The 20,076-nt window shown below is 58.5% G+C and overlaps 1 protein-coding gene across 1 annotated transcript in view; it reads left to right on the top strand.

Moving 5' to 3' along the window:
* MYOM2 (myomesin 2) overlaps window positions 7,151–20,076 on the top strand; it is a 67,072-nt gene continuing 54,146 nt past the window's right edge. Inside the window, exons 1-6 of the mRNA XM_018042110.1 lie at window positions 7,151–7,232; window positions 13,631–13,751; window positions 14,723–14,926; window positions 17,746–17,908; window positions 18,002–18,159; window positions 19,403–19,495. Of these exons, the coding sequence (XP_017897599.1) occupies window positions 13,642–13,751; window positions 14,723–14,926; window positions 17,746–17,908; window positions 18,002–18,159; window positions 19,403–19,495 (728 nt within the window). The 5' untranslated portion in view covers window positions 7,151–7,232; window positions 13,631–13,641. The remainder of the gene's footprint in view (window positions 7,233–13,630; window positions 13,752–14,722; window positions 14,927–17,745; window positions 17,909–18,001; window positions 18,160–19,402; window positions 19,496–20,076) is intronic.

Below are 20,076 nucleotides of genomic sequence, written 5' to 3'. Positions count from 1 at the left end.
TAATCTGCAGACAATCAATAGTCAAACATAATGTTGAATTTATAAACTAGAATGGAGTAATGAATGATGTCTACATGTTGACACAAATAGAAATGATGTCTATATGTTGACAGATAGTAATGATGTCTACATGTTGTTACTTTTTTATACTTTAATATTATTTCATCTGTACCTCTAACAAGTCAAGAGTTGATACTTGTATCTTTACTTTTCACAGGATTAAAGCAGGTTCCACTCCTGCCGTGACCATATCTCTTAACTCGGTTCATTTAATTTTCTTCCAGACAACAAAATCAAGGAATACTTATCAAGCATCTGTTCTTGCCAGCCCCAGGAATCGTTGTTTAAGAAAAGAGAGAATGAGACATGGTGTATGTCTCTCCCAGTGTAGAATAGCAATAGCTTTATTTATGTTCACTTTTGAAAATAATTTGCTCAAATTTCTAAAATCATTGCCAAATTAGACTTCGGACGGTCATCTTTTGATTTATGAGTATTTGAGTACTCTTAGATCCTAGGCACTGTGGTCTGCAGTTTCATTCCTAACTGGCCAAAGTTAGAATTTTATGTAAATAGCCGTTGCATGAACTTGGGGCATTTCAGCAGCGGGGGATTGTCTGCACCCTGTTTCTCGGCGTCCTCTCCGTACAACAGTCTGTGATGATGAAAGGGGCCGAGCACCGCGGGAAGTTCAAGCCGAACGAGGGATCCTGTGACGGCTCTTCACAGGCATGGAAGTAAAGTGCAGGAGCTCGCGGGAGAGGCGCAAAGCTCCATGAGCTCGGCTTTGCATTCGGCTGGAGGGGAAAATGAGGGTGTGCCTTTCAGCGGTTTCATTTTCATGGGGCAGGTCTGGGCCCCCATTTGTGGGGTGAGCGTATGCTGGTTGTAATTAGGGTGCTGTGGTCAGCGTGCTCCAGAGAGACAGCCAGTGGGATAGACAGATGGGCAGATGGACACAAGGGGAGTTTGGAACAGGAAGTGGCCCACGGACTCACAGAGGCCCAGAGGTCTCACAATCAGCCTTCGGCCTGTCTGGGCCTGTTTCCGCATTTGCAGGGGTAAGTGAAGGGCCGGGGGGCGACAGCCGGTGCTGTCCGGCTCTGGGGGTCCTCTGAGGCCGACCCTGGCCCGTCTCTGCCCCCCACATCCACCCTGGAGCCGGGGCCCACAGCCGGCTCCCGCCGCACACAGGACACGCAGCCCTGCCTGCTGAGCACTCTTCCCACCTGCTCTGTTTTGTGACAACCACTATTTTAGAAGCACGCGCTCGCGGTGAGCTTGGTGAGCTCCAGGCCATGAGGCGCTTACTGAGTGGAATCCTCTTGGCAGGCGCGTCCTGGGCTCTGTTCCTGTTTCCTGGATCCTGTTCCGGGCCTGGCTGCAGGGGACCCTGTTCACGGGGCCGCGCTCTCTTCCCCAGGCGCTGTCGTTCAGGACTGAAGTCACGGCGAATCAGGGCTTAAACAAGGACCATCTAATCTGAGTCTTGCTCTCCCACCGGGAAGCCAAGTCCCGGGCGGCGGAGCCTGTGCCCAGGGCACGCAGCTTCAGCCGCAGATTAACAGACAGGAAAACCAGGCCAGCGGCCAGTGCCCTTGACAACAGGCTCAGGGTGCCCCGGGCAGCTCTCTCCTCCTCTGGCCCTGCCCTGATTATTTAGTGACAGGGTGGAGATAAACTTCCCATTAATTGAGGGCCATATCTGTAAACAGAAGCCTGTAAATAGAAACTACAGGACGAAGGCCATGCTCTCCCGGTTAGTAAACACGTCTTTATTGAGCTGGGACGATGTGAAGGCCCAATTCGGTCAGAGGGAGGGCGCAGGTGCCAACCAGCTCCGTCCCGGGGGTGGTCCTTGGGTGCTGGGGACAGTGGGTTAGGAGAAGGGCCCACAGGGTACAGTTCTGCTGGTCAGATGGCAGTTCTCAGCTTAAAAACACAACCACGAATACTACATTCAGGATTGAATTTTAATTTTGAGCTTTACCAAGATGTAGAAATCTGTGGTTGCCTTGACAACCATAACCCACGTCAGGGCAGCCCTTCCCCTCCCACGTGGGTCTGTGGGGCCTCTCTGGGTTTCCTACCTGCCGAGACAACTTTTATTCTCTAACTGGTTGGGAAGAACCTCCTGAGTCAGGAAACGTCAGCTCCCTGGGGGAGCTGGGCTGCGGGCCACGCGAGGCCCTAGGGGCTCCGACACCCCCATCTCGGGGAGGGCACGGCGGAGGTCACACTGAACAGAATGTACACACGACCCTGAAGAGACGCGGCCGGGAGCTGGTGCCAGGTTTCCTAGGATTAGTTCTGATTTACAAAATATGGAAAAACTCCGGGCTCCATTACAGACGCGCTGAGGAATGCTCCAGGCACCCGCTCTTTGATGTCAGGGAAAGCGCGGGTCGGGTCACGCCTCCGTGTCTTGCTAGTGTTGAAGGAGGCCTGTTAGCTAGTTTGGTGCGTTCATCAGGAAGCAGCTCTCTGTTGAGCGTATTTTCCCTGTGGGCCTGGAGCTGTTTTCACGGCCAGCTGGGTACCTGGTGCTCAGAGGCTGGAGGGTAGATGGATGGGCTAGACCATCGCCCTGGTTACCACACATGTACGTTTACAAACCACGGTGAGGGCTCTCAGGGGGACGTGACAGAGGAACCCGACTTAGACGAGGTCAGGGAGAGGCGCCCGAAAACTGGAGCTTGAGGTGGAGTCTGGACGGGGTTAGCTAAGCGGAAGGAGGGGGCAGCCTGGGGCCTTCCAGCTGGGACGCTTTAAGGCATGACGGGCTTTCAGAGGTTGGGGTGACGGCTCAGGTTCCACCCCGAGGCTGTTGCCTGGGACGGGGCCTGGGGAAGCCAGGGCACGTGTGGGTGCAGACAGTGGTGGTTCTGGCAGAAGGGCTCAGCTCGGCCCTGGATGGGGACAGAGGTGTGGAGGGGGCTGTCTAGGAGGACTGTGCAGGGCCAGGTGGGTCTGCGGGAGGCGCCCAAGGTCCCTGCCTTGTGCTGCTCGTGGAGCGGGGACCGCTGGACAGAGAGACCCGCGGGAGCAGAGGGGGCCTGGGCTCAGTCTTCACCCCACGGAGGTTATGACTGCATCCACTGTGCAGAGGAGGACGGGCGTCCACGCCGGGTACCCGCCCCCCAGGCACCTGCTCCCAGGCGGGGTGTCCATGGGGTAAGGGGGGCAGGGATGGGGAGGGACGGGCTGTGGCCGAGTCCCAGGGCATCTGCCATGTCTCTTCATGGTGGTCCCTGGGGTCAGACGGTGGTGGAAGTGGCGGGTCACAGCCCCTGGAGGTGGTGACATGGGGTTAGGGGACTGAGGGCTATTCTGGTGAGTGACATGACGGCAGTGGAAGGTGGACAGAGAGTCCCAAGGGCGGTGGAAAGTGGATAAATGGGGAATGTGGCCACGTGCGGCCGGGAGTGGGGGAGGGCTAGGCCAGCAGAGCGCGTGAGGGCTGGGGCGCCACTGCAGGGATGCCGGGGCCGTGCTGGGGCTGGGGGGTGAGGAGGGGCAGGGTGGGCTGGGGCAGTGCCTGCACCCTCTGAGCACCCAGGAGGGGCTGGGTCCGGGAGGGAGGTGGGGGAGCAGGGCTGGGGGGGTCCCCCTGTGCAGACTTAGCTGGCTCGGTGGAAAAGGAGGTGGCGGAGTCTGTGTGGGCTGTGTTTAGATCAGGCCCCTCGGGCCCCAGCCTGGTGGGGTGGGGGTTGGCTCGTGCTGCCTGGTTACTGGTGAGATCAGGGCCCCCGGGCTCCACTGACACCCTGGGTCTGAGTCAGGGGCGCCCCACTCAGCGCCCTAGCTGTGTGTGTGTTGGGGAGCCACCTGCATTTCTGAAAGTTGTTTGCTTTTGGCTGAGACCCCCCTACACACTGTCTCCATGAAAAGCCCTTCTCAGCTTCACCCCTCTGTGCAGAGCGGGTCCTGCCTGAAGCCGTCCTTATGATCGTGACTGCTGGCCTTGGGCACCTGGATCACCATGTGGCTGGCTGGAGCTTCATTCGTGTTTCTGGACCTTCATGTCTGCTGAGTTTCTTACATCCGTGGGCTCAGAGTCTTAGCAAACTTAGAAACATCGTGCTGGTTATTTCCTCAGGTACTTCCTTCCGTCCAGCCCCCTCCCTTGGGGACCCTAATGACTCCTGTGGGACCACGTGTGTTACCTGCCTCGAGTCATCCTGCAGCTCTCGAGGTGCTTATCTTTCCCCGTCTTTTCCCTCTCTGCATTTTATCTTGCTCATGTTCTGTTGTATCTCCAATATTCAGTGAGGTTTCGATTCTGAAGTAAAGTGGCCTCAATCCCATCAGTGCTTTTGTTGCTGTTTTTCAGCTGTTCCGTCGTTTCTGACTCTTTTCGACCCCGTGCACTGCAGCACATCAGGCTTCCTTGTCCTTCACCATCTCCCGGAGCTTGCTCAAACTCATGTCCATTGAGTCAGTGATGCCGTCCAACCTCTGTCACCTGCTTCTCCTCCTGCCCTCAACCTTTCCCACCATCAGGTTCTTTTCCAAAGAGTCGGCTCTTTGCATCAGGTGTCCAAAGTATTGGAGCTTCAGCTTTAGCATCAGTCCTTCCAATGAATATTCAGGATTGATTTCCTTTAGGATTGACTGGTTTGATCCAGTCAGTCCAAGGGAATTTTAAGAGTCTTTGTTGTCCAAGGGACTTTAAAGAGTCTTCTCCAGCACCACATTTCAAAAGCATCAATTCTTCTGTACTCAGCCTTCTTTATGGTCCAACTCTCATATCCTTACATGACTACTGGAAAAACCATAGCTTTGACTAGATGGACCTTTGTTGGCAAAATGATGTCTCTGCTTTTTAATATGGTGTCTAGGTGGCTCAGATGGTAAAGCGTCTGCCTACTATGTGGGAGACCCAAGTTCGATCCCTGGGTGGGAAAGATCCTCTGGAGAAAGAAATGGCAACCTGTTCCAGTACTCTTGCCTGGAAAATCCCATGGACAGAGGAGCTTGGTAGGCTACAGTCCCTGGGAGCTCAAAGAATCAGACACAACTGAGCAACTTCACTTTCACTTTAGGCTTTTCATAACCTTTCTTCCAAGGAGCAGGCATCTTTTAATTTCCTGGCTGCAGTCGCTGTCTGCAGTGATTTGGGGGCCCAAGAAAATAGTGTCTGTCACTGTTGCCATTGTTTCCCCATCAATTTGCCATGAAGTGATGCAACCAGATTCCGTGATCTCAGTTTCTTGAATACTAAGCTAGTGCTTTCACTCCTGGTGGTGATTAGGTATGCGCATGCATTGCTAGAAGCGATGTCGATGGAGTCATTCCTTTTGGATCATTGGTTAGAGTTTCTCATCAAACTGGGGAGGTTTTTGGCCATGATTTCTTCAGAAACCAGCAGTTTTGCTGTCAGAGGAAGCAAAGTTATGGCTTGTGCCTTTATAAGTTCAGTGTGCTGAGCAAAGTAGGAAATGGAATGGGGAAGCCCTCAGCTTTGCTAGCCTGAGGGAGCAGGCCCAGTGAGGGGGAGCAGTGGGCCGCCTGCACTGGGCCAGCAGCGGGCGCCTGGGTAAGGTATTTGTGGAGCTCTTCTAGGACACGCCTGCATCAGTGGAGCAGTGGCCTCCTGGGATGGTTGTGTGCCGAGGACAAGGTCCAGGGGGCGGAATCCAGGAGGCAGAGCCCAAGGGGAAAGCCTGCAGCCCCCACGCAGGCTGGCCAGCAACGTGAAGGGAACGGGATGCACAGGGGTTGTGATGGGCACAGATCCCTGTCCCCCGTCGTGTGGCCCATCAGGCGGCATCCGCAGGGCGTGCACCCAGTCTCCAGGCTCAGGACGGGCCCAGCAGGGGTCAGCTCTGGTGAGCTGCGGTAAGAATGTCAGGATCACTTTCCTCAGTGAGAAGCAAGGCCTTCAGCAGCAGAGGGGTGACCCACCTGGGGGAAGAGCTGGGTTATGGGCTTGGGGCCGGCTCTCCAGGGCCCCTGCTGGCAGCATCTGTTGGTGGGGACCCCCTGCAGAGGTGAAGGCTGAAACGCGTGCTTGGTGCCACTGCGCCTGGCCCTGGGCCCCCCGCTCTCACCAAAGCCTGGAGTCTCCTTTTGATGGGCCTTCGTCCTCTGCAACGTAAGACAATCACCAATGTCTGGCCAGCTGGACACCTGTTCTCTAAACTGTGTTGAAACATTTCTTTTGCTGCTTTCTGAGACAGAATATACAGAAATTAACAAAAACCCTTAGAATATTATGTTACTTTTTCAAACATTCAAACAGCTTTCTCTGAAGGGATCATCAGTGTTGGCCCTGTGCTGTAACTTCGAGAAATCCTTACCACTCAACAGATGGGAATATGGCCCCCTGGCCCAGCAGCCTGGGGGCTGGTGCTACGGCTGGGTGGGGCCTCGGAGACGGGGGTCCCCCGCTGCCCCTCCTCTCGGTGCCGGGCGCCAAGTGGAGGCCGGGGCTCGAGTGTGCCAGTCGTGTGTTATTTATATTTGGACTCGGGCCTCAAGAAACGACGGGCACCCTGCAGTCATCTGGGCGGGTGAGATGCCATGCACGCCTGTGGTAATAACTATAAATAAGACGTAACTTGCCGACTAGGCATGGATCTTCTTTTAGGTGGAAGTTCTGGGTAAATCAACCCCAGGATGAAACCTGGGGTGAAACTCCCAGCTGGAGTCGTCTCTGAAATAAACTTAAAAACCCAGCCAGAACCTCCCCTGTCCGCCCCCCGCCCCGCCCAGGCCACCTCCCTGCACCCACAGCTCAGAGCCCTCTCGGGGTTTGGAGCCCCAATGGTTCAGTGTTCACTGCAGTCCACTCTCTGTGAGAGCTGTCTAGGGGCGTCCATTCATGAACCGGAAGACTTTAGCTCAAAAGTGCTGGAAATAGGTCTGTGGACGCCTGTGCAGAGGGAAGCTGGTGGGGGAGGGCAGGAGGGCAGGGGGTCGGGCCCACACTCCTTTTCTGGGTCAGTTGCCTCAGTTTCCTGAGTGTGAAAGGCACACCTGTTGAGTGTGAGTGGATGCTCTCAGAGTTTCCATTTTTCCAACTTGAATTGGACTTTTTCCCTCCTGAGATCAGGCTAACGATTTACGACACAGGTAGCCCCGTGGGGCCAGGCGTCCCGGGGTCTATAAATAGCATCTCCTCGGCCATAAATGGACCGTGGCCGGGTGTCAGGAGGCAGCCGTGCTTAGCTGCCCCAGCAGATCCTGCGGCCCTGTGAGCCCTTTCCCCTCGGCCAGCCCCTCCTGTGGTGAGTCCCCTCTTCTCTCCTCTGCTCGCGGGAGGCTGGGCAGGGAGGACTGAGGCATGGGTAGGAGCTGACCGCACTCAAACTCCCAGTGGGTGTCGGGGGAAGAAAGGTGAACCAGAGCAGTCCACTCGGCACAGACAAACGTCAGCCAAGAGTTGGAGTCAAACTTTGAGTTTCTGTGCCAGGATTTGAAACTTTCTATGCTGTTAGGCACTTCTGAGCCCGTCCCAGCCCTCGCACCTTAGCCTGGATTTTGCAGCATCTCCAGGTTCCCCAGTCGGTTGATGGATGTCTGCAACTTTCTGGAGCCTCAGAAATGAGAGCCTCTGGCAGGAGAGGGCAGGTTTGAAGTGGTGTGAAATAAAGCTGAATATTTTCTTAAGAGAAAAAGAGTGCCCAGGGCCACTGCGCTCTGACCCGGACTGCAGCGTCTCGGGAGGGGACAGCTCCGTGCTTCTCGTCACTGTTTCCAAGAGCTCCCATCACAGCAGAGGGCTGCTCCCCGTGCTCTTCTGTGCCTTATGAGCCTTCACGATTCCCCCTCGGTTCCCCTGAGAGAGCCGGAGTGCTGGTCATGCTCTTGAAACGCTGCCCCAGAGGAAGGCAGTGGGGTTGGAAGCCTGCACCCAGGAGGTCTGGGGTGTGGGGGCGGGGGAGCAGTGAGGCAGGAAGGTGCGAGCTCAGTGGTTGGAATCCCATGGGAGGACACAGGCTCAAGCCCTGGTCCTGGCCAGGGAGGATCCTGCATGCCGCACGGTGCCACCAAGGAAACCCAGAAATGCTGATCTCCCTCCATCTCCTGATCTAAGGTCCTGCCCTGATGAATACAGCAGTAACACAGGCTTCCAACAGCACTCGGGGCATAGCTCATTGAGTTCTGTCCTAGACTGAGGCTGGATCATATGCGTAGGGCATCTGTGTGAAGCTCACGCTGAACTAGGGAATTTGGCCCACGTGTTCTTATGGAGACAAGGAAACCAGTGGGTAAAGTTTGCGGGATGAAATCCCCGGATAATCTCCCTTGTTTCTAGTTCTCTCCGTTTGTGAAAACTGAGGCAGGCCGCTGGGCTGCTGGAGAGGGCAGTGCTCCTGTCCAGGAAGCAGCGCCTTATCCTGTTTCTCCGTCTAATCTGATCCTGCTTAATCGCCGGGGCTGTGTGGACCAGCTCCCGGGGACTGCAGCAGCAAGGAGGGAGCTGCTAAGACATTCAGTCCCGGGGCTCAGAGGCTATTTGGGGAACACTTGAAAATCTGGCTGCCAGACGTGAGGCGTCGGGCTGCGTCGGGGGTCAGGATTTGAAGGGCTACTCTGTGCTCTGTTGCTACACTGACTTCTGGGCTGAGTAGCTTGGAAAGCCTCAGGGAAAGCAGCCGGGGAGGGGCCGGCTCCGCGGGGTGGGGGCCGGCTCCCGGGGGGGCGGGGCTCCGCGGGGTGGGGGCGGGCTCCGCGGGGTGGGCGGCTCCGCGGGGTGGGGGCGGCTCCGCGGGGTGGGGCGGCTCCGCGGGGTGGGGGCGGCTCCGCGGGTGGGGCGGGGCTCCGCGGGTGGGGGCGCTCGCGGGGTGGGGGCGGCTCCGCGGAGTGGGGCGGCTCCGCGGGGGGGCGGCTCGCGGGTGGGCGGGGCTCCGCGGGGTGGGGCGGGGCTCCGCGGGGTTGTGGGGCGGGGCTCCGCGGGGTGGGGCGGCGGCTCCGCGGGGTGGGGGGGGTGCGGGGTGGGGGCGGGGGCTCCGCGGGGTGGGGGCGGCTCCGCGGGGTGGGGCGGGCTCCGCGGGTGGGGGCGGGGCTCGCGGGTGGGGGGCGGGCTCCGCGGGGTGGGGGGGCGGGCTCCGCGGGGGTGGGGGCGGCTCCGCGGGGTGGGGGCGGCTCCGCGGGGTGGGGGCGGGCTCCGCGGGGTGGGGCGGGGCTCCGCGGGTTGGGGGCGGGGCTCCGCGGGTTGTGGTGGGGCGGGCGGCTCCGCGGGGTGGGGGCGGGCTCCGCGGGGGTGGGGGGCGGGGCTCCGCGGGTGGTGGGGCGGCCGCGGGGTGGGCGGGCTCCGCGGGGTGGGGGCGGCTCCGCGGGGTGGGGGCGGGGCTCCGCGGGGTTGTGGGGCGGGGCTCGCGGGGTGGGGCGGGGCTCCGCGGGGGGGTTGGGGGTGGGGGGCGGGGCTCCGCGGGGTGGGGGCGGGCTCCGCGGGGTGGGGGCGGGGCTCCGCGGGGTGGGGGCGGGGCTCCGCGGGGTGGGGGCGGCTCCGCGGGGGTGGGGGCGGCTCCGCGGGGTGGGGGCGGCTCCGCGGGGTGGGGCGGCTCCGGGGGTGGGGGGCGGCTCCGCGGGGTGGGGCGGCTCCGCGGGGTGGGGGCGGCTCCGCGGGGTGGGGGCGGCTCCGCGGGGTGGGGGCGGCTCCGCGGGGGGGGGGGGGCTCGCGGGGGGGGCGGCTCCGCGGGGGTGGGGGCGGCTCGGGGGTGGGGCGGCTGAGTGCTCTGCTTCTCTGGAGGCGCTCTCACCTGCTGTGCTCGTGGACTCTGACCACTTTAGCTGCACAAACCACACTTTCTTTTACTACACTTCTTTTACACGGATTAAAGTCCTTCTAGGGACACGGGTGATGACTCCGGTCCGTCCTCACAGGACGGGACCAGGGTGGAGCCTGTCACGGGGGCACGTCCCTACGCCCGAGGACGCTCGTGTTTCATTTCAGGGTCACGATCCCCAAACGTGTCAGGAACACCCGTGGGTGGAGAGCGGTGGCTCCAGGTCAGACGGACGCTCGGCTCTGCTTCCGGGAGCCCGGGAGCAGGCGGCTTATTTTCATCACCTGAGATGGCTTCCTTGCAGGAAAGGTCGCGACTCAAACCGGGACAGAAGGAAAGCACGGAGCTCGAGTTGTGTAAATTCATTCACAGTTGAAAACAGCGAACCCCGTGTGCTTTGACCACGGTTGACTGGTTGACTGTGTGCCTTCGGTAAGGAGGACGGTCAGCGGTCAGAGTGGGGTGTTGTCTCTGGCGGTCACAGAGCCGGGGCCGCTGGTGTGCCCAATGTCCCTTGCCCCCTCCTCCAGTCCCTCTGTTCTCCATGAAGGATGCTGACCCGGGTGGGCGGCGGGGTTAGAGCTGGAATCTGGCCCCAGTGCCTCCTCTCCCGGGACTCACTCCCCTAGGCTACGCTGGGGGCGGCTGAGGGGTCAGTGCAGGGATTGTTTTTCTAAAGAGGAGAAAGCGGAGGGAGGTCTGTGCAGACAGCACATCACCCCTTCCTATTGGGGGATCCCCAGAGGGCAGCTGGCTGTGTCCCCATGGTCCCCTGAGACCCCGGGGCCACAACTCTGGAGCAGGCGCTGGGCCTGCAGGCTCGTTTCCACGGGCATCCTCCCCCTGTCTACAGGCCCTGGGCGGGCAGGGACGGGCACGGTCGGGCAGGTTCTAGAGCCCGAGGCCCACCGAGCGGTGCCTGCGCAGGGCCTGGCATGGGCTCTGGCTGTGTGGCAGTCCCACCAGCACGGGTTGCAGGCACAAAGGTAGGAGTTCACTGCCAGCCGGGAGCAGCCATCCCCAAGGCCTCTGTATCCTCCAGACGCAACAGGCCAGGGTCCAGGCTTGGCTGGCATGGGTGGATGCAGGGGAGCCTCCTGGATCTCTGGGCAGGATGTCTATTCAGTGAACAGAGAAGCACGTGGGCTGGGGGCTGGGTATCGCTGGGCCCCCAACGTCCTGGGAGACGAATCTCTGGCAAGTCCACAGTCAGAGCAGGGGAAGGACAAGCATTCCACTGCAGCCCTGTGTCTCCATCACGGCAGAGGGCTCGCCCACAGCAGGAGAGAGTGGGCTCGCCAGCCACCCGTCGGCCCAGCACAAGCCGGGCGCCCACTGCACGTAGAGCCCGCAGGGCGCTGGCTCTGAACAGGACCGGGGTCCCGCCACGGGGCGGCTGCCTCTTTGGGGCGCTAGCTGCCACACTCTGAACACATCCTGACAGCTTATTCTCCCCTGTCACCTTGGCCATTTTTGGACTCTTCCCTCTGCCAAGAAAGGCGACAGATTTGACGGGTGGCTCAGCAGAGACATGTACATATCACGATGGGACAGGACGCCGGTGCAGCAGCAGCTACAGGGCGTCCTGGCCTTCTCTGCTGCAGGACTCTTCCCCACGAGTGCACGGTCGATGGGAGAAGGCGTCTCGGAGATAAAGCTGGCTCCAAGTGGTGACCCCTGGTCCCCAACACATGGACTCAGCAACCCGTTTCCAGAGATGGAACATGTGCCTTATTAGAGGGGAAACTTTCCCTGAAGATTCGCTCTGAGTCTCTCTCTGGAAAATTGGAAAATCCCAGGGATGCCGTTGAGGGACTGCAGATATTAAAATGATAAGCGCGTGCTTTCAGATGCCCCGTCCTGCCTACAGAATTAAGCTCGATGACAACAGACACTGGTGTGCCAGGCACAGATGGCCGCTGGTGTCAGTGTGCGCTCCTCCTTGTGGAGCATGCACGTTCAGGCGGAGGTCCGGGTTAGAGAGAGAACAAGAGCGCCAAGGCCACGCCGAGCGCTGGAGGGTCGAGTCTCTCCCAGGGCTGCAGGTGTCGGAACCTGCGCACTTGACCTCAGCGTCATGACACCCCTTTCAGAGCTGGGTGGGATGGAGCGGCTGCGTCTGCATCGGCTCCCTTAGGCGGAAGTTTCCGTTGTGTGTTTACAGTCAGATGTACGCCACGTGCCACCCGCCCGACCCCAGGGATCCGTGGTGGTTGGTTGACTAGCTGGCCTTTAGGAGGGAATTTGGAGAGGAATTAGTGTAGAAAAGTATAAAAGGTCCAGGAAGAGCAGTCTGGTGGCATCTGGACCGGGTCTTCTGTGTGCACACAGGGCGTTTCTGTTTGCTTTTGGGAAATCAGCCCCCTCTCTGGCCATGGGGGCGCCTCCCCCCAAGGGCAGGAGCTTGGCTGACCCCCAAGGACCTTTCCAAGCTCTGCAGTTCCGCGATTCTGGGAGATCACAGTCTGAAGGGACCTGCTTGAGTCCCAGACGAGTAACAGACCCGTGTTTGGAATGTTTCCTCGCCTCCGCTCAGGACTGTGGGTGGCGGTGCGGAGTAGGGGGCCCGCCGCAGGCAGGACCCCGCGCTTGCCCCTCGGCTTTCACCCTGTCCTGCGGGCTGTGCTCTGGGCCAGATCACTGCAGTTTGAACACAGAAGATGAGAGTGGACTGGGGTTCAGGGGGTCCTTGAGCCCCTCTGTCTGGAGGTCAGCAACCACAGGGCCTCGGGGATGCTGTCTGCGCCCCTCAGAGAGGCAGGCAGCTGGGAAGCTGGTGGGCTACCAGCTTGGCCGGCATGTGCAGCACACGCCGCTAACACACCCCGCCTCAGACCCCCACATTCCCGCTGCAGGGGGGCCCCTGTGTCTGGGATCTAACGCTTGATAATCTGAAGAGCTGATCATAGGTATAAAGTGCACGGTAAATCTAATGCACCTGAATCATCCCCACCCTGCCCCCTCCAGTCTGTGGGAAAACTGTCCTCTGCAAAACTGGTCCCTGGTGTCGAAAAGGTTGGGGACCGCTGCTCTAGCAGACCTCTTGCTTGGGGAGTATTTAGCCGAAACACGCTCACTTTCCTGCACCCCGCGGGCTTTGAGCTGGGCTCCGTCCCCAGGCCCGCTCCCCACATGAAGTGAGCTGACAGGTCGCTGGTGAGTGGGCCAGGCCATTGGAGGGGTGGGCCTGGGTGGGTCCTGGAGACACAATCCTTTCTCAAGGCCCCTTCAGTCAGGAGTGGCTTCAGCCCCTGCACAGATGCTGAATGCGCCGCACGTGGCTGTGGTCTTTGCAGAATGAAAGCTCTCTTGTTGGGACCCTATGACCCTGTGTCCTGCCTCGCCTTGCTCCAGGGATGCCCTCACCTGCCCTCCGGCCACCGTCACCTCCCCACCCAGAAAGGCTCCTCGCAAATGGCGCCTTCTTGGCGGCTGCTGGCTGCTGCGCTCCAGGACCACGTGCCCCACTCCCGCGACCACCCCACTTCCCCAAGGGTTTCGTGCCTCTCTCTGCTTTGTCTCCTCCTCGCACGGGTTCTAAGTGTCTGTGTACTTCTTTGACCTGTGCTTCAGTTATTTTTATCCTTATCACTCGCATTGCTTTCCATGTTGCCTGAACAAACTAGGTCGTCTGTAGACACTGGGTGAGTTTATTAAGTGGAAAGTGTAGCTCAGTCTTCTGATTTTTTATGGACTCAAACAAGAGAGGCAGTCAGGTGCCAGGGGACCTAATAGGTGTCCAACACTATTTCCTCTTATAGAATCTTCCTTTTGTTCGCTTCTTTCCCTTTCGGAAGGGTTAGTTAGCTGGAGTTGACTTTCATGTAGGAATTGCAGCAGCCTGGTCAGTGGAAAAGCAGGGCCTCAGCTCTGCCTGTTGCTCTTTCCTGCAGGAGTTGCCAAGATGTCTCTCGTTGCTGTGCCCTTCTACCAAAAGAGACACAAGCACTTTGACCAGTCGTACCGCAACATCCAAACAAGGTACCTTCTGGATGAATACGCGGCGAAAAAGAAGTAAGTCGAAAGTCACTGATGAGGCGGCCGATCTCGAGTATGAGCTGTGTCTGACCTTGGAGGCTTCCTAAAGCCCAGCGATGAACTGGTTTGGGGGTTCAGGGACGGCTGTGATCCCCGATGCTCATGCCCAGGGCAGAGAGGGAATGTGGCTGACCCAGCTGCACAGAAAGGTTTGGGGCTACTGCATGACATCCTGGCAGGTCCCAGCAGGTCCTCTTAGATTGGCTCTGAGCCCCGGGTTTAGCTCATGAGGCAGGGAGCTTCCTTCACACGCCTTCCAGAACTAGAATCTAAAAGCTCACCCAGAAGCAAGGACCATGAGAAGGAAATCCGTGGAAGGGAATGCCTGCGGGACCGAGGTGTGTAGGGGCGAAGTGATGACTGGGTGGAAGCTGATCTCAGAGAGAATACAGCTACGTCAGTGGCAAAGGTAGCGGAAGGTAGATTGCTCTCTGTCTGATGGGCTGGTGTCAGGCTGCAGCTTCGTCAGTAGCTCCTGCGGCGATAATTTAGGAGACGGACGCTGCCACTGGCCCTGGCCTCAGCTCTGTGGCCCCTATATTTAGAGCTGCCCCTGGCCCTTGTGGTCGGCTGCCATCCCAGGGACAAACAGAGCCAAACATTTGCTGCCCCTCCCCTCAGCCTTGGGGAGCTTCAAATCTCTTAAGATAGACATCACTGTGGCCTCAGGCCAGAAGGGCCTGGCGGGCACCTGCTGGCCCCAGAGGGCGGGCGGGGGTGGCAGGGACCTGAGTCTGGGGAGAGGGGGCGCCTCTGGGGGTGGGCACAGGCAGATGGGGCCCAGGTCACACACCGGGTTGTGTGTGTTTGCGCGTGTGAGCAGGTAGGTGTGTACACACATGCGTGCCCACAGGCGTGGATGCCCATACATTCCGAGGAGAGGCTGGGGGTATGGAAAGAGTGACGCTGTTGGTAACTACACGTTTGTGCTTCTCCCATGCACCAAGGCGCGCTTCTGCCCAGTCGTCTTTGCAGAGATCGGTCACTCGGAAGTCGTCCTCGCAGAGGGAGTCCAGCCGGGCAGCGTTGGGAGAGACCACCCTGGGGGAGACCACCCTGGGGGAGACCACCCTGGGGAGGACCACCTGCCCGCTGTGCGCCAAGAGGATGAGCAGTGCTCTGGAAGAGGAGGCCCAGGAGAGGAAGCGCAGGTAACCCCCAGTCGCCACCGCCACACTTGGCGCCCTGGCCCGGGACCGGGGGCTATGCGGTCGGAGAGCGGGGGCAGAGCTGGGGGGGCTCCTGCTGCAGCAAAAGCCACGAGCGGCTGTTTTCGGCCTGTCTTGCTCTGTACCCCCGTCGTCTCCACTGGTCCCTGCAAGGAAGCGACCGAGGTGGCTTTTCTGCACCCTCGGGCAGAGGGGAGCGCTGTGGCCCAGGGGACCCACATCCACTTCCCTGTGACAGAGCTGGGCTGGCCTCAGGCCTCTGTCCCCTCCCTGTTAAACGCACTTCCCCACCCAGGGAACATGACTGCCACACTTGGAAACATAGAGATCTAAAGGTGTGAATTGGAGTTTTCAAACTTCCATCAACAACCTCTCGGGCTACTAACCAGCTGTGAGCCTGCGCTCAAGCAGGGGACCTTTCAGAGAGGGGCCAGGATGCCAGCCGGCTGTCCATGTGGACACGGAGCTGCAGGGAGGGGTCTGTGGACCCTCGTGCTTCACATTCCTACTGGCTCAGCTCACGGGGAGAAGCTGCCGGAATGGGGCGGGCGACTGAGAATGCCGGGCTTAAAATTATCCCAGGTCACAAGAAGCCGGTGGTCAGCTTTCTCGAATCTTCTAAGAACAGAGTGCTTACGCATCTTGAGAATGTTTTGTATCTGCTCTGTTTTTCCTCCTCACCTACTTATTTCTAGAAATTTCTCCCTATATCTCTAAAACACTCAAAACCAGAAGGAAAAATGAGATTTAGGTCAACGTGTTTCAGTCTGAAAGTTGCACTATGACTAAGGAGTCTGTTTAATGAAAATACTGTAGAGCTGAAAAGATTAGCCTTTATTTTTGAAAATTTGAATTATCTTCAAATGCCTTATGGGAATGTTGTCCTGTAAATTAATTTTATTGTCAAGTGAAGACTTATTTTGTCAAAGAATTAATTCAAAATGTGTACATTAAGAAATTGGGTTTTTATGTGTTGGATTATTGCAGAAAGAGCTCTACTCTACTAAAAGTTTTGGCACAGCAAGTGACGAGACAAGAGCCTTATCACTTTATTTGAACCATCAGTTATATTAATAACTTGGCGTGATCTTCTTCCATAAGCTCCCATTCCTCAGTTTCCTGAGGTGAAATGGATGAGGAAAGTAAACTGGTATTGATCTGAACAGTTAGGGAGTCGGTTACTGTGACCCATGTGGTTTCAGCAAAAAATGACTTTTGTGACAGTTCTGGCTGTTGGAAGTTTTCCTAAAACATTTGAATCTGCTTTCTTACAGTAGCAAATTTGACTCGAGATTTTGATTTTGATTTTGTATTTTGATTCTCGGTGTCTGATTATAATCTTACTGTGTCCCTGGAGCTCAGGGTGAAAGTCAGTCCGTCTGAGCGGGTGCAGTGTGGACAGGGCACTCCACGGAGCCCGCACCCAGGCTTTGGGCGCTGCTTTGAGGACCTTCACAGGGTTTTACTCTTACAACCCGTGTGCACATCTCGTGTGCACATCTGCCGCATGAAAGATCCTACAAGGTCTTTCCTCCCTTCAAAGTGAGCCTGAGTACAGCTGGAGGTTTTGGTGAGCGGACCCAGGTTCATGGAGATTTTGTAGCAATTCCCGCTCTGTCCTGGCCACAGAGGGGAGCGGGTGTAGGGGGTTTGAGGAGTTGGATGAATTCCAGTCCTGGTGATGGTTTGCTACTCTTGCTGGCCTCAAGCGTTTCTGAAAGCACATATTTATTCCTTACGTCCTGTGGCAGACAGGAGTTTAATCTACAGGACAAATCAGTCTTTGGTGAAAGACGAAACTGTGGCTCCATCAGAGTTAAGCTGTGAGATCTTCATGTGAGATAAAGGCCCACGCGGCACCAGTGTGCTCTGAAGGGTCTGGGTGTGTCCTCCCGAAAGATACAGCCGATTAGCAGTGTCCCTTTGATGCCTGTCTGTCTGTCCTGGGCAAAGTGGGCCTCCCAGTCTCGCACAGCTGTCCAGGGGGTGTGTCGTTAGGGCAGAAGCTCGGACACTGACATTACTCTGCACAGGAGGGCGGGGTCCTGGCCTCCTGGACAGGGACCAGCAGGGACACTTTGTCAGTGTCCTGAGTGAGGGTGTTTGGGGCGAGGGGCAATTCCAGTTCAATTATAAATCACTAGGGGCTGGTGGTGCCATCAACAAGCCCCATACTCGTAGTTTGTACACAGGTCAAGGTGGGACTTCCGAACCTTCAGTCTTGTCAGGACAGTCTGCGGCACGCGCAGAGATCCACTGCTGTGACTGTCACTTCGTGGGATCCCTGCAGACAAGAAGGCTCCATTTCTGGGAGCCTGCTTAGCAGGCCCCGGCTGTCTCCAGCACAGACCAGCAGAGCCACTTGAGTGGGCGAGTCTCCGGGAGTGAAGGGGAGCCGGGCAGCCAGGATCAGGGTGTGAGGAGCTGGCCTGCAGCCTGGACACCCGCTGGGCAGGGATGTCGGGGGTCATCTGTGGGCTCATGGGAGGCAGCCCTCTGCAGAAGTAGTGGGCCCCTCACTTCTCCGCCCCTACAGACCAAGAAGCTGCCGACTGTGTGCTCTGGAATACAGACTTTTCACTCTGAATTTGCTAGTTCAGAAGGCTTTACCTGAGTCTGAAATTCCCTCAGACATGGCAGCCTCGGGTGGAGACGAGTGGGTTTTGTGTAACCCCAGGCTCGCTGAACGAGCGTGCGGAGGGGAACAAGCGGAGGGGAGCTCTCGGAACAAGCTCTCCTCCGAGAGGCGGGGTCTGGCCCCGCCCGTGGTAAGCGCTCCCCCTTCTCCGCTGCTCGAGCAGGTACCAGTCGATGGTGGCTGCCTACGGGGAGGCCAAGCGGGAGCGCTACCTGAGCGAACTGGCCCAGCTGGAGGAGGATGTGCATGTGGCCCGCACCCACGCCCGGGACCAGCTGGACAGGCTGGCCCTGCAGCACGCGGGCAGACACGGCCTGCACCACGCGGTAGGCGCGCGCACTGGGGGCGTCCGGGGGCGGTGGGGTGCTCGGGAGCCCGGGGCGCCCCCCAGCGCCCTGACCATGCCGCGCCCGGGACAGGTGGACGACAGGCTGGCCTGGGAGCGGCACTCGTTCGAGGAGCGAATAAGCCGGGCGCCCGAGATCCTGGTGCGGCTGCGCTCGCACACCGTCTGGGAGCGGATGTCAGTCAAGCTGTGCTTCACGGTGCAGGGGTTCCCCACCCCCGTGGTGCAGTGGTGAGTGGGCGCCCTTCGCGGGGGCCCGGCTGCTTCCCTCTGAAGGCTCTGCAGCCTTCTGCTTACCTGGGTGGATGGAGAAGGTCCGCGTGCGGGGAAGCCGGCACCCGCTCCAGGGAACAACACACAAGACCCACCGGGAAAGGCAGCCGTGAACGCGCCCGGGGGCCTGGGCAAGCGGTTTCATTTCACTGCAATTGAGCCAACTGATTGTCCAGAGGACTGTTAGGTAAAACCCGGGAATTCCCTGGAGGTCCCCTGGTCAGGACTCTGAGCTCTTGCTGTGGCAGCCTGGAGCTCCAGTCCGAGTCGAAGAACTAAGATCCTGTAAGCAACACAATGCAGCCGGGAAAATACAATAAAGTAAAATAAAACCAGGTTCCCTGAAATGACCCGCGTTGACACCCACGGTTCTGCTTTTACTCCTGTGAATGGAGACGCTAAACTCCAAGGCCCTGGAACCACAGGGCAGGGTTTCTGGAGCCTTGAGATACTGGCAGATGAAGTCTCTAAGCCCATCGACACTTGGTTTTGCTGTACATTGCTAAGCTGACATATCTGTCCATTCCCTTCCCACTTGCTCATGCCGGGTCCCTGGGGCCTGTCTGGCCACAGAAGACGTTCCGCTCGTGTCCCGGGTTGGGTCTCTTGGCAGCAGAGGAGACAAGTGTCACCTGGCTCCTCTGGCTTCTTGATAGGCGGGTTAGGCAGACTGGGAGCTGCCTGCCCTTGGTCTTGGGGAGCCGCGATCCTGCGGTCCTGGGGGACCACTTGTCCAGCCTCCTCCCAGTGAGACCAGAGTGGCTGGGTCTCTCCATGTGAGTCCTGGTGACCCTGTGGCTTCCAGAGGCTGTACCAGGGCCTGACCAACCTAGGCTACATTTTTTCTTGGAATGACGTATCCTGAGTTTCTAGCAAGTTCCAGGGGACCTTGGCCCATGCTCTGTTGCAGGTTGAAGGTTGCCCAGGTCGTCTGAGTCTAGTGAGAGCTGCCCCCTCTTAAACAGTTGAGGGGGGTGCTGGACCTTTCTTGAGGCTGCTCCCCTTGCCCATCCACCTGAGATGTGAGCGGTGACTCAGGCAGAAGCAGGGAGATGATGCCTGTATGTGTGTGCACGCATGTGCGCGCGCACACGTGTGTGTGAGTGTGGGGCCAGGCGGGGGCAGGGATGGAAAACAAGCAAGGTCGGGACACGGGCCAAACTTCCACCTGCCTTCACACTCAGGTGCTTCCCTTGTTCAGGTATAAAGACGGCAGCTTGATCTGCCAGGCCGGGGAGCCGGGCAAGTACAGAATTGACAGCAAGTACGGCGTGCACACACTGGAGATCAACAGGTAAGCGCCCAGACGCCTGCCCAGGTGGTCAGGCCCCAAACACGGGAGCAGAGGCCAGCTCACTCCACGTTCCGCACGGCGCTCCTGGAGCTTCTGAGTTAACTATTGGCGGGAGACACAAGTGTCCCTCCGTCTCCCTGGTGGCAGCTGAGGGGTGTGGACCCGAGCTCTGCCCAGGCTTCTGCTTTGGACACAAAGGGATTAGGTGGTTTAGACGGTTTATCGAAGGACGACGGCAGCCAGTCCAGGTGTGAGGCCACAGGGAAAGCTGAGATGCCCTCATGCCCGCCCACCAGCCGGGCTGAATCTTCTCCCAGGTTTGGGCCACAATCCCTAAGCTCCACTCTTCAAGGAAACGCGACTTTTTTTTTCTCACGACAAATTGGAAACGTGTAATAAATACAGGTGGGCTTCCCAGGCGGTGCTGGTGGTAAAAAATCCATCTGCCAGTGCAGGAGACCTAGCAGGCTCAGGTTCGGTCCCTGAGTTGGGAAGATCCCCTGGAGGAGCACAGGGCGGCCCGCCCCAGAGCTCTTGCGGCGAATCTGTGGGCAGAGGAGCCCGGCGGGCTACGGTCCGTG

This window comes from Capra hircus, chromosome 27, assembly GCF_001704415.2.
Source record: "Capra hircus breed San Clemente chromosome 27, ASM170441v1, whole genome shotgun sequence".
Lineage (NCBI taxonomy): Eukaryota > Metazoa > Chordata > Mammalia > Artiodactyla > Bovidae > Capra > Capra hircus.
This window is presented reverse-complemented; position numbering and strand designations above follow the sequence as displayed.